Source organism: Fonsecaea nubica, assembly GCF_001646965.1.
Source record: "Fonsecaea nubica strain CBS 269.64 chromosome Unknown Scaff45, whole genome shotgun sequence".
Classification (NCBI taxonomy): domain Eukaryota; kingdom Fungi; phylum Ascomycota; class Eurotiomycetes; order Chaetothyriales; family Herpotrichiellaceae; genus Fonsecaea; species Fonsecaea nubica.
In genome coordinates, this window is record NW_019173718.1 from 137,163 (window position 1) to 149,882 (window position 12,720).

General features: G+C 52.8%; 4 protein-coding genes across 4 annotated transcripts; 1 reads left to right on the forward strand and 3 right to left on the reverse strand.

The window, feature by feature from the left end:
- Positions 1-222: 222 nt before the first annotated feature.
- AYO20_06870 (hypothetical protein) lies at positions 223-1,584 on the reverse strand (the record flags this gene model as incomplete). Its single annotated transcript, XM_022645158.1, has 4 exons — positions 223-353; positions 411-875; positions 924-1,207; positions 1,265-1,584. The coding sequence occupies 4 exons, from the start codon at positions 1,582-1,584 to the stop codon at positions 223-225; spliced, it is 1,200 nt and encodes a 399-aa protein (XP_022498871.1).
- Positions 1,585-3,379: 1,795 nt separating this feature from the next.
- On the reverse strand, positions 3,380-5,194 carry AYO20_06871 (hypothetical protein; the record flags this gene model as incomplete). Its single annotated transcript, XM_022645159.1, has 3 exons — positions 3,380-4,930; positions 4,987-5,020; positions 5,079-5,194. 3 exons carry the CDS (start codon positions 5,192-5,194, stop codon positions 3,380-3,382), a joined length of 1,701 nt encoding a protein of 566 aa, XP_022498872.1.
- Positions 5,195-9,750: 4,556 nt separating this feature from the next.
- On the reverse strand, positions 9,751-11,003 carry AYO20_06872 (hypothetical protein; the record flags this gene model as incomplete). Its single annotated transcript, XM_022645160.1, has 2 exons — positions 9,751-10,375; positions 10,438-11,003. The coding sequence occupies 2 exons, from the start codon at positions 11,001-11,003 to the stop codon at positions 9,751-9,753; spliced, it is 1,191 nt and encodes a 396-aa protein (XP_022498873.1).
- A 309-nt stretch (positions 11,004-11,312) lies between these two features.
- Positions 11,313-12,361, forward strand: AYO20_06873 (hypothetical protein; the record flags this gene model as incomplete). Its single annotated transcript, XM_022645161.1, has 4 exons — positions 11,313-11,666; positions 11,720-11,730; positions 11,789-11,874; positions 11,931-12,361. 4 exons carry the CDS (start codon positions 11,313-11,315, stop codon positions 12,359-12,361), a joined length of 882 nt encoding a protein of 293 aa, XP_022498874.1.
- Positions 12,362-12,720: the final 359 nt, after the last annotated feature.

The following is a 12,720-nucleotide window of genomic DNA, read 5'->3' on the forward strand; positions in this document are numbered from 1 at the left end:
GTGCCAAGACTGGCTTAGTGGGCCACCAGACGAATAATACATTGCATAAAATACCCCAGCCTTGCATTGTCATGTTCGTGTACGAGGTATGTACAGCATCCTCGTCAAGAGAAACTCCCACAATGCCCCCCGAAACCCTTCGTATATGGGATCCCCGAGACCACGAAATGACTATACTATCCTCTGAACTCTAGCACTATCCTGCGAAGTCCACGACTCGTTTCACAAATCTTTCGCGGCCACACCAAATTGCATGTTGTCGTTGTCAAAGACAGCAAACACGGCCTTGAGGAAAATGTCTCCGTAAATAGACTGGCCGATACCCTCGTTGCTCTGTAGGCCGCCGAAGCATGCTGCAGCACATTATTCGTCAGTTCAGCGACCTCGCTATCGCGGGATTTTGGACTTACAAGAAGAACCAGTGGAGACGGGAGCGTAGTTCATAAACGACCCTGGAATGACAGCATGATAGCTGCCAATACCGACAGCGAAGTCGGGAAGATCCGCAGAGCAGGGGAAGGTATAGCCCCCCTGAGAGTTGTCCAACTCGGCGCCCTCGACTTGATCGTAGTAGGCCGAAACAATATCATCATCCATGAGAAGGAGGGTGGTGCCAGTATCAGCAATGGCGTCAATGCTTGCCGACTGGAATTCCCCATCACCAACTTGGTAACCTGTACCAGTGATTTCCCAGAAGCCCTGGGAGTTGTCCACGGGTGTGTATGTGATATCGCCCGTGTATTTGCTGTTGTCGATGAATCCAAAGTCGTACGAACCCGGCTCTCCCTTTTTCAAGTCCACGGTGAATACATTCTGCTCAAGGGTTCCTTGGGCAATGGCAGTATCGAAGAAGGTGGTTTGTTGCTGGGGTTGGACTAGATGCACATTAGTAGCAACATCAGATGGCTCGTGGATCCACTGACCGGTGTTAATAGAGCTGAAAGCCAGGCCGAGCAGACCGTCATTGTTTGCATCCTGTTGGAACTGTGAACTGATCTGTTTGGCAACTTCGACAGCTTGTCCCGTGACCGTGGTGCCACCGACATTGACAGTGTCCGTGTAGACATTGCCGCTCGCGCTCGACCCATCGCCGTATGAGATCTTCCAGGTGGCTCCACTGAGCTGCTTAGCCGTCTTTGACTTGGACGGATCGTAGATGCTGTGTCCAGAGCGCTCTGAGCTGGGCAACTGGGACGAGAAGACCCACCTAGCGAACATTAGCGATAACTGGCATCAATGTAAGTGGACACCAGGGAGTGTTTACAGATCTGCGGATCCAGTATCAAAATCGAGGTTCAATGTTTCGCCTCCAATGCTGACAGGGCAGAGATATTCAGCGTCGAATTGCTCAGGGGTGGCAGTGACAGAGCCATCTGCGGCCGCGGCTTTGACATTGTCGGGCACGGCAATGTTGTATTTGCGGTAGGTCTTTTGCAGAGCCACAGGACCGGCCTGGTATGGCTTTGCAACACTCTGCACAAGTGTAAAGCCTTTCTTCGTCTCGACCTGCGGGACAGGAATGGGTTTTGCGAGCGTCACGCCCGTCAAGGCGGAAGCCGCCAGCAGGACTGTAAAAGAAAGCATTTTCTATGGAAATAAAGAGTGACAGGTTTCAAACAGAAACGGGCAAATGAACGGACGTCTTGCTGGTCGGAAAGAGAGACTGACTTGATAGAGAGCTGTTCAAAACGAGCTTGTCCACGAGAACTTATATATCTGTTTGTGGAGTCCACAAACACAACATCACAAATCCAAAGCGGATCCTATTCCACAACCTTGATCATGAGAAATCCTTGCCAGAGAATGAGATAGCTACATAGCAATGATACTCTGGATCCAGCGTACGAGGATCGTCGATATTGGAAGGACCATGGAGCGGACGAGCATCACGGAGGGAAGGACATATTGAGAAGGTCGCGAAGACATCCGAGGCCCAGATCCTAGAGAGCCCGCGGTGAACATGAGGTTGATTCGAGAAGACAATCAAGCATATCAAGCACAGTATCGAAGCTTTGATGGCCCCAATCTGCCGAGAGATGGCTATCGAGGGGCACGATTGGACTGCAAGTCATCACGGCAGGCTGTGGAAGGACTTGATACTCGCCTAGCTTGGCGCCTCGGAGGAGATTGAGGGCGAGGGTCATGAAACGTGGGGACTTCTCCGGAGCAGGTAAGATGACAGGTATGAGCAGAAACAAATCTGGTAACGAATCCCCGATGCAGAGGCTATTGCGACGAAGCGAGTGGTGATTGATGCGACATTTAAGATGAGGTTGGAAGAAGAAAGTGCCACAGCGGCCGCTGATTGGCCGCATGTCCAGCTCCGCTCGCGCTGCATGATCGACACATTCTGCTCGACGGACACAGCGTCCAGCAAACCATCTTCCTGGCCAAGCTGTTTCAACGGTATTTCAACCTTCCAACTCCTGTTCATTCTGCCGTGGGCATGACTAGCCTGCTAGCCTTGCCTTGTTACTTTGTCTTGCATCTCGATTCGTCCCTTCATTGAAATGAACGCCGCTGGCGCAGTTACTAAACAAACGCCCCCGAGTCCCGCTCCCGTCCTGCGGGCGAGGTTACCTTTATCCCTCCCCCACGCAAAGTCTACCAGAGCCTTCCTCCCTTGCCAACGTCCAATGACCTCGATACCTCTCGAAACTACGCGGCACGCGGGCTACAGGGGGTCCCCAGGTAACGCGGGTGCAGATCAGGGCGAATGCGACTCAATCTAGCAGAACCCTCAACAGACGTCCAACCAACTCCATGCCAGACGAGGTGGCCATGAATTCGTACCGTCCGTGCCCTGTTTCAGAGTTCCAACATACCCGTACCCATTATGCCTATCTCTCGGCGCAGGTCATGTCCTTGTGAACGCCCGAGTGCCTCTTCCCGATAACGGCCAGTACTCGTCGACCGCGGTGGGGCAGACGGTTTCTGTAAGATTGCGTTGAGCAAAATACAGGCAAACATCCGCCTATGAGAGACAAAAGCCCATCGGCTGCCACGCTGAATCCTACATCTGCAAAATACATGCTCGCTCCTCTACGAGTATTCGCAAGCCCGCATGATGGAGGTGACAAGGTGTGGCACTGCAAAAGGACAAGCAAGAGCCGAAAAAGAACAATGAGTAGACATTGACCAGTATCCACCATGTGATGCATAAGTCCTGGGCATTGTCGATGAGGGTGAATGTATTAAACATGCATATACGAGTATCTTTTTTCTGTTCATCATAGCCATGCCGAAATATAAACGTTGTAAATGATGTCTCAAAAATGCTCCTCTGGCAGTTCTAAATCACGTGTCTGCTCCTTCTTCGCCACAAAAAGCTCATATTGTCCACGGGGGTGGTCGTCCTTCAGAGCTGAATGCCGACTGTCTATGGAGATCGCCGTGGTGGGCGTGGAAGTGGCGGGTGGGTGTGAGGCCTCGTGGCGTCTGGGCGAGGAACTCCTGTTGCCAGTCCAGCTAATGTGTTGGCGGCATCGCTCTCCGAACGATTGAGGCCGGGTCGGCTGTCATCGCGCCCTGGGTGTCGTAGTTGGAGGGGATCGGTGGCCCTGGGTCGGGGTTGTTCCATGGCACGGCCGAGATGCAGAAGAGTAGCGGTTCCCATTGGACCCGTTCGAGGTGGAGGGGGCAGACTTCTTGAGCCCGGCCCCTGAGGGAACTCGGCTGGTCGTTCGTGAGATAGGATTGGCGGTAGCTGAGTCGGACTCAATTGTTCTCGGCCTGGACTGGGGAGATGTATGGGAGCGTGGGAGGGCCTTGGTGTCTCTTGGTAACCTCGAAAGTCCGGTGGGCGATTCCTCCACGACGATTCCTGCATTGTTGGCGAGGGTAAAGTCGGCGGATAGGACAGGGCGTTTTGCCCATGCGGGACGCTGCCAAAGGTGGGAGGGGGAGGGATTGGAGCTGTTGCTGCTGCTGGTGGCGGTGGTTGGGGCGCGGTCGGTGCTGATTGATGTTGTTGCTGTTGCTGCTGCTGTACAAAATACGACAGTCTTGATCTTGCGAGAGGATCGGGAGACCCTGTAGACTCGACGGACGACGCACTCGGTGGCAGTGTCGGTAGGGGAGGTGTACCTGACCCTGCACCCAACGATAAACCAGCCGCCCGTATGAGTGGATCGGGTACTTCACTCCGCACTGTAGAAGACTCATCAGAGACCGAACTCTGGCTAGACAGTAGACCGGGACGAAAGTACTCCCGACCTTGTTGCACTGAAGGAGGGGTTCCGCTACGCGACGAAGGCAATTGCGGTCGTTGCTGTATCGACCCTCCCGAACCACTGGGGTGAATTGTCCCTCCAATAAATGGCGAAGATGCTGAAGACCCAATCGACCCGCCTCGGAAATGCCCAGATGCCTGTGATGCCACTTCTGGGTTGGCCTCGACTGACTTGGTAGAGATGATACTCCCGCTGGATTCCTGCTCCAGCTTAGGCCGCTTTGGCTCCGACGGCTGTCCGTGTCTGGCTTTAAACTCCGACAGGTAAGCCATATAGTCCCTGTACTCGTCGGTCTTGCGATAGGCCGACAGCAGGATGTTGTATTTCTCTTTGGCGGCGCTGGCCTGGGCCTCGAAAGGCTCTTTGCCAGTAGGGTCCAATTTCTGCCATCGGTCCCCGACGAGCTTAGCTATCTGGGTAAAGGAAAGGTTTTGGTCTTTGACCTCCTCCCTGACTTTGTTAGAAAAGATCACGTATGCCGAAGGAGGGCGTTCGGGAGCATTCTCGTCTGGTTTAGGATGGCGTCGGTACTTTCGTTTGGTCTCGGGAGGAGGGACAGACGGCCGCTCAGGACCCAAGGAAGGTCCCGCGCCAGCATCAAACCCTCTACTGCCTTCTAAGAGCGCTTCCTGGGCAGGAGAGCCAAAAAGGCGTTCGTAAGAAACTCCTCGATATTCGGCGATTGCACGCTGAAGTTTCTTTATCCAAGCGTCAGCGACTCCTTCACCAAGACAACAGTCACCCACAAACTCACCCTACGATGGCCTAGTTTGACATTGAGAGCGTCACTAGCGCAGAATCAGTATACCAGGCCCCTCATAATGTGTGTATATTTGACAAACTCACAAGTCACTCTCTTGAATATCTGTCAGAGTCTCCCAAGTGTCGAATCCTTCGCCGATGAAAGCATCGAGGTATTGCTCAAGGCCAAGGCGCTCGAGATGGGGTGCGAGATCGGTCATTCACGCACAGGTAGTTGTTCATTGACACCAAGGTTGTTGCAAAGTCGAGGCGACGGGGATCTCAAGACGACGAGACAGTTCAATCAGGGCGAAACGCCTCGCAAGCTGTCCGATGAATCGCGGTACCGGCTGACTCGATTCTCATGTGGAAATGTCGTAGCAAGACAACGCAGATCTCAACCGTAGAGGGAGTGTCAACCCGCCCGAATAGGGTTGGGGGTGGTACGTCTCAAACGGTCGGATGTATACAGAATCAATGCTTTAGGCTAGATTTGCCGACCACAAATAGATTAGATGGCGGTGTTGTGAGGTTTTTGATATTGCACTGAAGGCAATGTGTTTTTGTGCGCAACTTGGGTTCCAATGCAAGAACTTCAGGATGCTGCCCAGAAGGGGGGACAGCTTTTTTCCCCCAGAGCTGGTTCGATTGAGGGGATCGATGACCGAGATAGTGATGGCAACGAAACAGGGTCAATGTCATTCAGGGTCTCGAGTGATCAGCCTCGAATACCACAACTGTCTCCAGTGGCATGTGGTGGGGGGTTGAGGCACAAGAGATGGACAAATGTTAAGACCCTGGTGACGGGAAACCGGGCTATGAGGCTCCAATTCGGATCCAATTCGGATCGAGCTCGGAGTACCAGGAGCTCAAAATGGATATCTAGATCTTCGACAAGAGAAAAATATGTTTCCGATGGCGACAAGGTGGCACACCACGCGTCTCCCAAGATGGCCTTTGGCTGTAGGTTGAAGGCGTTGACCCGTAGCGACCGAAATAGACTCACGAGAGAGGAAAGCCCCGGCCAATACCTTTGGATATGATCTGACCCAAAAAAAAAAAAAAAACGGGAGGCGACTGGCGCCAGTGTACGGATAGAAAGGGAGAATGGGCGGGAAGAGGCCCGGGAAAATCGATCTATAGGCTGTTCATTTGATCTGGGATAAGGAGTGATGGGTGGTTGAAAAGAAGGGCCAAGTAAAAATTTCGCTGTGTGTGAAGCCGTGGAGCAACAGAGAATCAGATGATGCAACAGAGGGAAGCGTCCGCGTGCTGTGCCGCCATTCGCCGACTAGCGACGCAGGAATAAGGGTAACCAAGGGTAAAGGAGCCGTGGTGGGAAGGGGGATGATATTGGGGGTGGGTGGTTGTAGTGGCTTGGTTGTAAGGTTCGCGCAGCTTCGTAGCCTCTCCTCTTTTAGCTCCATTTCCCGTAACCGAGCTGTCAGAGCTCTTTAGGCTCTCAGAGGGCGAGGAGGGGGACAAAGGGTGGTAACTTTGGCCTTAGTCTGGAGCAGTCTTCGCCCGCCCACTCCCCGCCCACCAACAACAAGTCGATTAAGCCCTGTTGTGGGGAGCCATGGGGCCCAGATACTTAGACATGCCTCCTATGGTCCCTATGGTCCCTATGGTACCTGCGTGGGACCACACCATCACCACCATGGATGGATTTGCCTGATGACCGCATCAGCCATGGCTCTCCGTTTGGACATGATGCGTCGTCTGTGGTTTCCTGGAGGGGGATTTGTCCAAGTACCATGGCTGCGGAAGCAGATGCCCGATTCGCATCACTATGTAGATTCGAAAAACAAAATAACCAATATATAAAGATGAGGTGCTCCATCTGAGGATGGTGGTCTTTCCCCGCTGACAAGTGGTGTCCAACTCATTTTTTTGCTTCCCGTTGACTTGTTGCGATCGCAGCTGAGGTTCCCCATCGAGTATCCCTGGACACACCGCCTCAAGAGCCTGTTCCGAGGGTCATTTTCGTGAATGACGCTCCAAGGTCGTCGATTGTCCCGATGGCCCTGACCCCCTGGAAGCAAACTGCTGCAAGGGTTGGGCCGTTTGAATGGGGTACAAGGCTCTTTGTCAATGCTGAGTCGACTTGGACAGGCATAACTTTACAAACTTGGCGCCGATAAGATCAATTGGAGATCGACAACATGCACGGAAGCGGAGGCTTGATGAACGTGACAGGAAATGCAAGCCGTCGATCTAGCGTTCAGTTAAAAAAGCAAAGAGCGGGCTGTCCATCTTTGGCCATGCCATGACGGGGTCCATACTGCAGGAAACGATTCCACAAAAGTAGAGAGCAGATGCAACCCAGATGTGGATGCAGGTTCACAGACCAGCTGCGCCAGAAGTCCGATTGTAGTCGAAAAGTGCGATCTCGACGGCTTGTCCCCATCGGCACGGACATGGGGAGACAGGTCAGTTTGGTGAGATGGCCGGCCAAATGCTCGATTCCCAGCGACAGCCTTGGTTGACCTAAGCCTTAGCCTGGATCTGAGCCAAAGCTCCCGCGGACCCAGGATTTCCACCCCCCCAATTCGTACTCGTACGAGTATGTAGTGGCGAAAAACCCCGAATATTGGCCTTTCCAGAATTGCAATGGGGGGATTGGCCCTGAACACAAGATTGAATTCCTGTTTCGATGCGTCTTGGATCCCGAGAACTGACTGGCTCGGGGACCCCTGGAGCCGCCCTTCGTCTGGTCCTGCGTCTGAGGTGGGTTAGCGGGCACCATGCGCCTTAGCCGGGGCAATTTCAATGACGAAATGCAGTAATGATCGGTCGGATATCCGGTGCCGAAAAAAACGAGTTCGTAGCGTGGCCTGGTAAGTGAATACCTACCTAATCGTACTTGTATATCATCAAGATATAGTCCAAAAGCCTCGACAAGTCCTAGAAATATTTCCACCTTGTCCACTTTCTGATTATTTCGTCTTGGTGAACTCGAGATGCGTTGTCCTTGATCCCATCCCTGATGCTGATGTCAAACTGGGATCAAACATCGGGACTCGGCAGCGTCAATAAGCGCGACATTATTTTAAGTTTGGAGGCGACACTGGCTTGACGGGACATACCGTGGAAAGTCTCTGTCTTTTGATTGCGACTTCCTTTTGTCAGGCCACAACGAATGAGGACTGTTGAAGTGAATAATACAAATGCTTTTGAAAAATAGCCAACATAAGATAATGTATTAATGGGGAAGCCTGGGTTCAGTCCAAACGGCTTGGTTGATAGGGCTTTCGGTGGGGTCAATCGGCCGCAGACAAAGTGTCTAAGCGGGTTACGTTCCCCATGACGAAGACTGCGAGGATCCGCTCACCGAAACCTCGAAAAAAGAAACTTGCTCTATGTGAACCAACAGGATCCGCTATGAGCTCTCAAAACATATATGGATTTCTTCCATCAGTGCGAATCGAGGTTTTGGAGGACATATGAACATCAGGGATATAGACAACTGAAGAGGAGGGATCGATCTTGCCGTCAAAGATAATGACCTTGATCCGACTTCATCCACGTGCAGGTAAATCCCCGTAAAGAACTAGAAACCTTGGGTAAGTATGCTCAGGGTATCAACCACTACAAGTAAAGACTAATTATTGGCCATCACAAACACGGGCAAAGGTCAATAGGCCCCGAGGAGGTGATACAGAATACAGACAAGTACCGAGTAGAGAGATTCGATGCAGCCGAGTGGGTGACGATTCTTGGCAGTCTGACTCCCGCGTGGGTTACAAATGACACTAAACCACATGTGGCCAGGCTGGGCATTATCGATAACTGCCTGCGCCCTCCCTGCGCTGCCTGCGCTGCCTGCGACTTGATCCCTGGCCCGCTTTTCTTCCTCGCTTCGCAACAAAAACTCATTTCTTCCGCTCTCTGTCCGCTGGACTTGAACAATGCACACCGGCTTCCATGGCCATCTATAGTCTTCCATAGTCCCTCTCAACCTACAACCACCCCGCCCGTAGCAGATTCGAACTGCGAACTCAGCCGAACCACCCCAGACCCTGACATTCGAAGGCTCTGTCAGGCTCACTACATTTTGGGCTCCCATCGATATCCGGAACCTTTTTGAATGATCCCTTGACAAAGCTGACCCATCACGATTCCGGCTTTTCCCAAATGGCACAACGGAAGTCTGCCTCCCAGAATGTGGACGATCAGGCCCAATCAGACAATGACCTTGACATGAACAACCCTCGGTTGTTGATGTCTGAATTAGCAAAGGTATGAGAATCGGAAGTCGAGCCTGATGCGATTCCGCTCAACTCCGCTGACTATTTGACAACCTCTTGCTGGAGAAAAGGCATTCGAAGAAGTCGCACAGTATGCCCATGTGAAACGGCCGTATGGATTACCCTTTTCTGACAGTGGCACAGGGCGGAGTCAACGGCTTCAGCTCTTGAGGCCAAGGTTGATAGCATCCACAAACAGCTTGACCAGCTCTTAGCCAGCTTTGAACAACCTTCTGAGTCCAGTTTGCAGGAGCCCTCATCAAAACCCTCCGATGCCAAGTAGGTCAGCGTTTTGCCAGCCTGGTCCTTCTTGTAAGACACGTGGCCACCACCTTTCACATGTTCCGAAACCGAGACCTCAGAGCCAATCGGTTTCTGATCATCATGGTCGCGTCAACGCCCTTCAACGCCGATACAGGTCGCTTCCATTGCTCCACTTGGTATCTCCGCTCGTTCTCTTGACCCAACATGGTGGTTACCAGTCAAGGGTTTACGAGTCCGTGTGATTCCCGAATGGTCTAAGCGACTCAGGGTTGGGGGAAAATGATCCCGAAATTGAACTTCCCATCTACCTTCTCAACGACTCCGACTTCAGTGATGACTCCATCGATGAGTTCTGCCGGGGTAACATCAAAGGCTGGATTCCATACATCAATCCCAACTGCAGCGGTGCTCACCGTCTCTGAACCTTCGTCCAGAAGTAACTTTCCGTCTACCGTAACTCTGGGACCCTTGATCCTTGTCACCTCTTCCGGTGCTCTTTCCTCGATTACAATGTCCTTCCCCGATAACGTGTCTCGGTCGATGGTTGTCCTAGGAGCGGCAACTAGGAATTTTACCCCGTGATGACGGGCAAGTACAGCCAGAGAATGCGTTCCGATTTTGTTGGCTGTGTCGCCATTCGCTGCGACTCTGTCGGCTCCAACAACAATGGCTGCCAGACGGTGTCCTTCTCTAGCCATCAGTGCACAAGCCATCGAGTCCGTTATGAGCGTGGCCGGGATCTCGTCGTGGACGAGTTCATATGCCGTCAACCGTGAACCTTGGTTGTAGGGTCGAGTCTCGGAGCAGTATGCTCGGGTGAGCATGTTGACGGCTCTCAGTGATCTGATGACACCAAGCGCCGTGCCATATCCCGCAGTTGCCAGAGATCTGTTCAAATGTCAGTTCCCTTCCTGAAATGTTTCTCGCCTGACTGGTGTTTCTGCACTCACCCAGTGTTGCAATGTGTCAGAATCGCAAGCTCTTGATTCTTGTTTGCTTTTCTTTTCCTTCCGGCAGCGGTGTTTTCCTCGATCCAACGAGCTCCATGCTCCCCAATAGCCTTGTTGTCGGAGACATCGTCCACCAGCATCCGTTCTGCAGCGGCAATGTAGGCTTGGGCAACAGACTCCGCAGACGCCCCCGGTTGCAATGTGGCCTTCTTGGCCACGATCTTGAGCTTGCCGACTGCATCTCCGAGATTTACCGCCGTCGGTCGACTCGTCTTGAGATAGTCCAGCCGCTGGCCTATGCTGTCCTTGACCTCTTCCGGCGCTGCTGCAGCCAGCGTCCCGTTCCTGATCTCACGTCCCACCTCGACGGCGAGAGCCAGAGCCGCCACAATGGCGATGGCCGGGGCCCCCCGGACTTTCATCTGTTTGATTGCGGCATGGGCTTCTTCGCAGTCTCGAATCGGAACGTAGGCGGTTCGGTGTGGTAGGAGCAGCTGATCGAGGATCCGTAACGAGGGGGAGGCATCGGCCGAAGCGGGTTCATACTGGATAGCCTGCAGCACCATGACTGGGAGAGATCTAGGAGACGATGTCGAGGTTTTGGGAACCAGGACTGGAATGCACAAGGAAGAATTTTTGGCGTTGGTTTCACTATTATTGTCTGCGTGAAATTGGTTTCAATCTGGTCCGCCACCAACTTTTTTTTCCATCTGCACGCCATGTTGCGGGGTTGAGGTGATTTGCTGTTACCCCTCACCGCGCGTTTCTCCCACGTGCTACGGTCACTGGTACCTGGTCGTGCTACTTTGTTGTATGCATGCGACTTTCAAATCTGCTGTGGTTGTCCTTCGCCATCTTCCCTCGACACTCGAGTTATGAAACACCCAGAGATAGCGGAGCCAGCCCAAAGTGGCTTCGCGCCAGCTGCAGCCTATGATGCTCATCGTCCGACCTATCCAGAAGAAGCGGTCCAACGTCTCCTCGAAGCCTGTGAAGTCGCGGGCGTCAAGGGCGCAAAGATTGCGGACCTGGCGGCCGGTACTGGCAAATTCACCGAGATTTTGGCGAGAAGATCAGAAGAATATGACATCGTCGCTATAGAGCCTCACGACGGCATGCGGGCGCAACTGGAGCAGAAGCACCTTGCCCATGTACGGGTTCTTAAAGGCACCGCCGACAACATGCCAGCCATCGCTGATGAGTCTCTTGCGTGTCTCATAGCATCGCAGGTGAGTTCAGACGGTGCCTGACCGGGACGAGTTTATTCTGATCCAGCCCGTAGTCGTTCCATTGGTACGTCCCAAGCATTTCCACAGAAATCTTTCTGGTGATCTGATGGCTTTCGTTCAAGGTTTGCCAACAGTGAGGCGTTGAAAGAGATTGCTCGCACACTCCGACCAGCAGGTGTATTTGGCATGATTTGGAATATCGATGACTGTATGGGTGGTCCCCCGCGATTGAGACAGCCGGAAAGCTCACTTGCCATAACGCAGACAATTCACCAAAATCGTGGACGATTCATCGGGGTTGGGAGCAAGCCATGCGCGACGTGATTTGGACGTTCGAGGACGGGTCGCCACGCTTTCGACACGAGAAATGGCGACAAGTGTTCGAGGACCAGACGGCGAGTAACCCTTTGAGCGCAACTTTCACCAACCCACTGTTTGGGCTGCCCTTGGGAGAAGGGAGTGTTGAGTTCACATCGTGGCTGTCGAAGGAAGATATCTGGGCCAGGTTGAGGACGTTGAGTCAACTCGCGATATTAGAGGGTGAAGAACTGGACAAGGTGAGAAAAGCATTCGACGACAGTCTGAGGTCAGAGGGAACCGTGATTGATGGAGACGGTTTGATCGCTGTGCATGGGAGGACTGTGTTCTTCTGGACGAGCAAAATCCCTCCTGAGCCGCTCAAGAGCAGTGGCTAGATTTGTCGTTACCAAACATAGTATTTTCGAACACCGCCTTCGTACATTCCTGTAAACGTTGCCAATGGCTCCTCTTTTAGAGCTACACCTCGTGTGAAGGCTCGCAAACTCGAGTCGACTTGTAGCCCTCTTTCCCCCTTCGTGATCACTCCTGCTCGAGGTTCAAGTGGCGGAGAAGCCCGACAAGGCAGTGTATCAATCCAGGATGCGTATCAAGGGACGACTGTTCCAGGTCTTATGATCGTCCGTGGCGCTCCTTTTGAGCATATATCGACCACGCATGGTATGCACATGATTGTCCCCTCCTCTCGCCATCTGGCGGTTCCACTCGATCAGTGTATTGATCAGTCAGCTGGCTA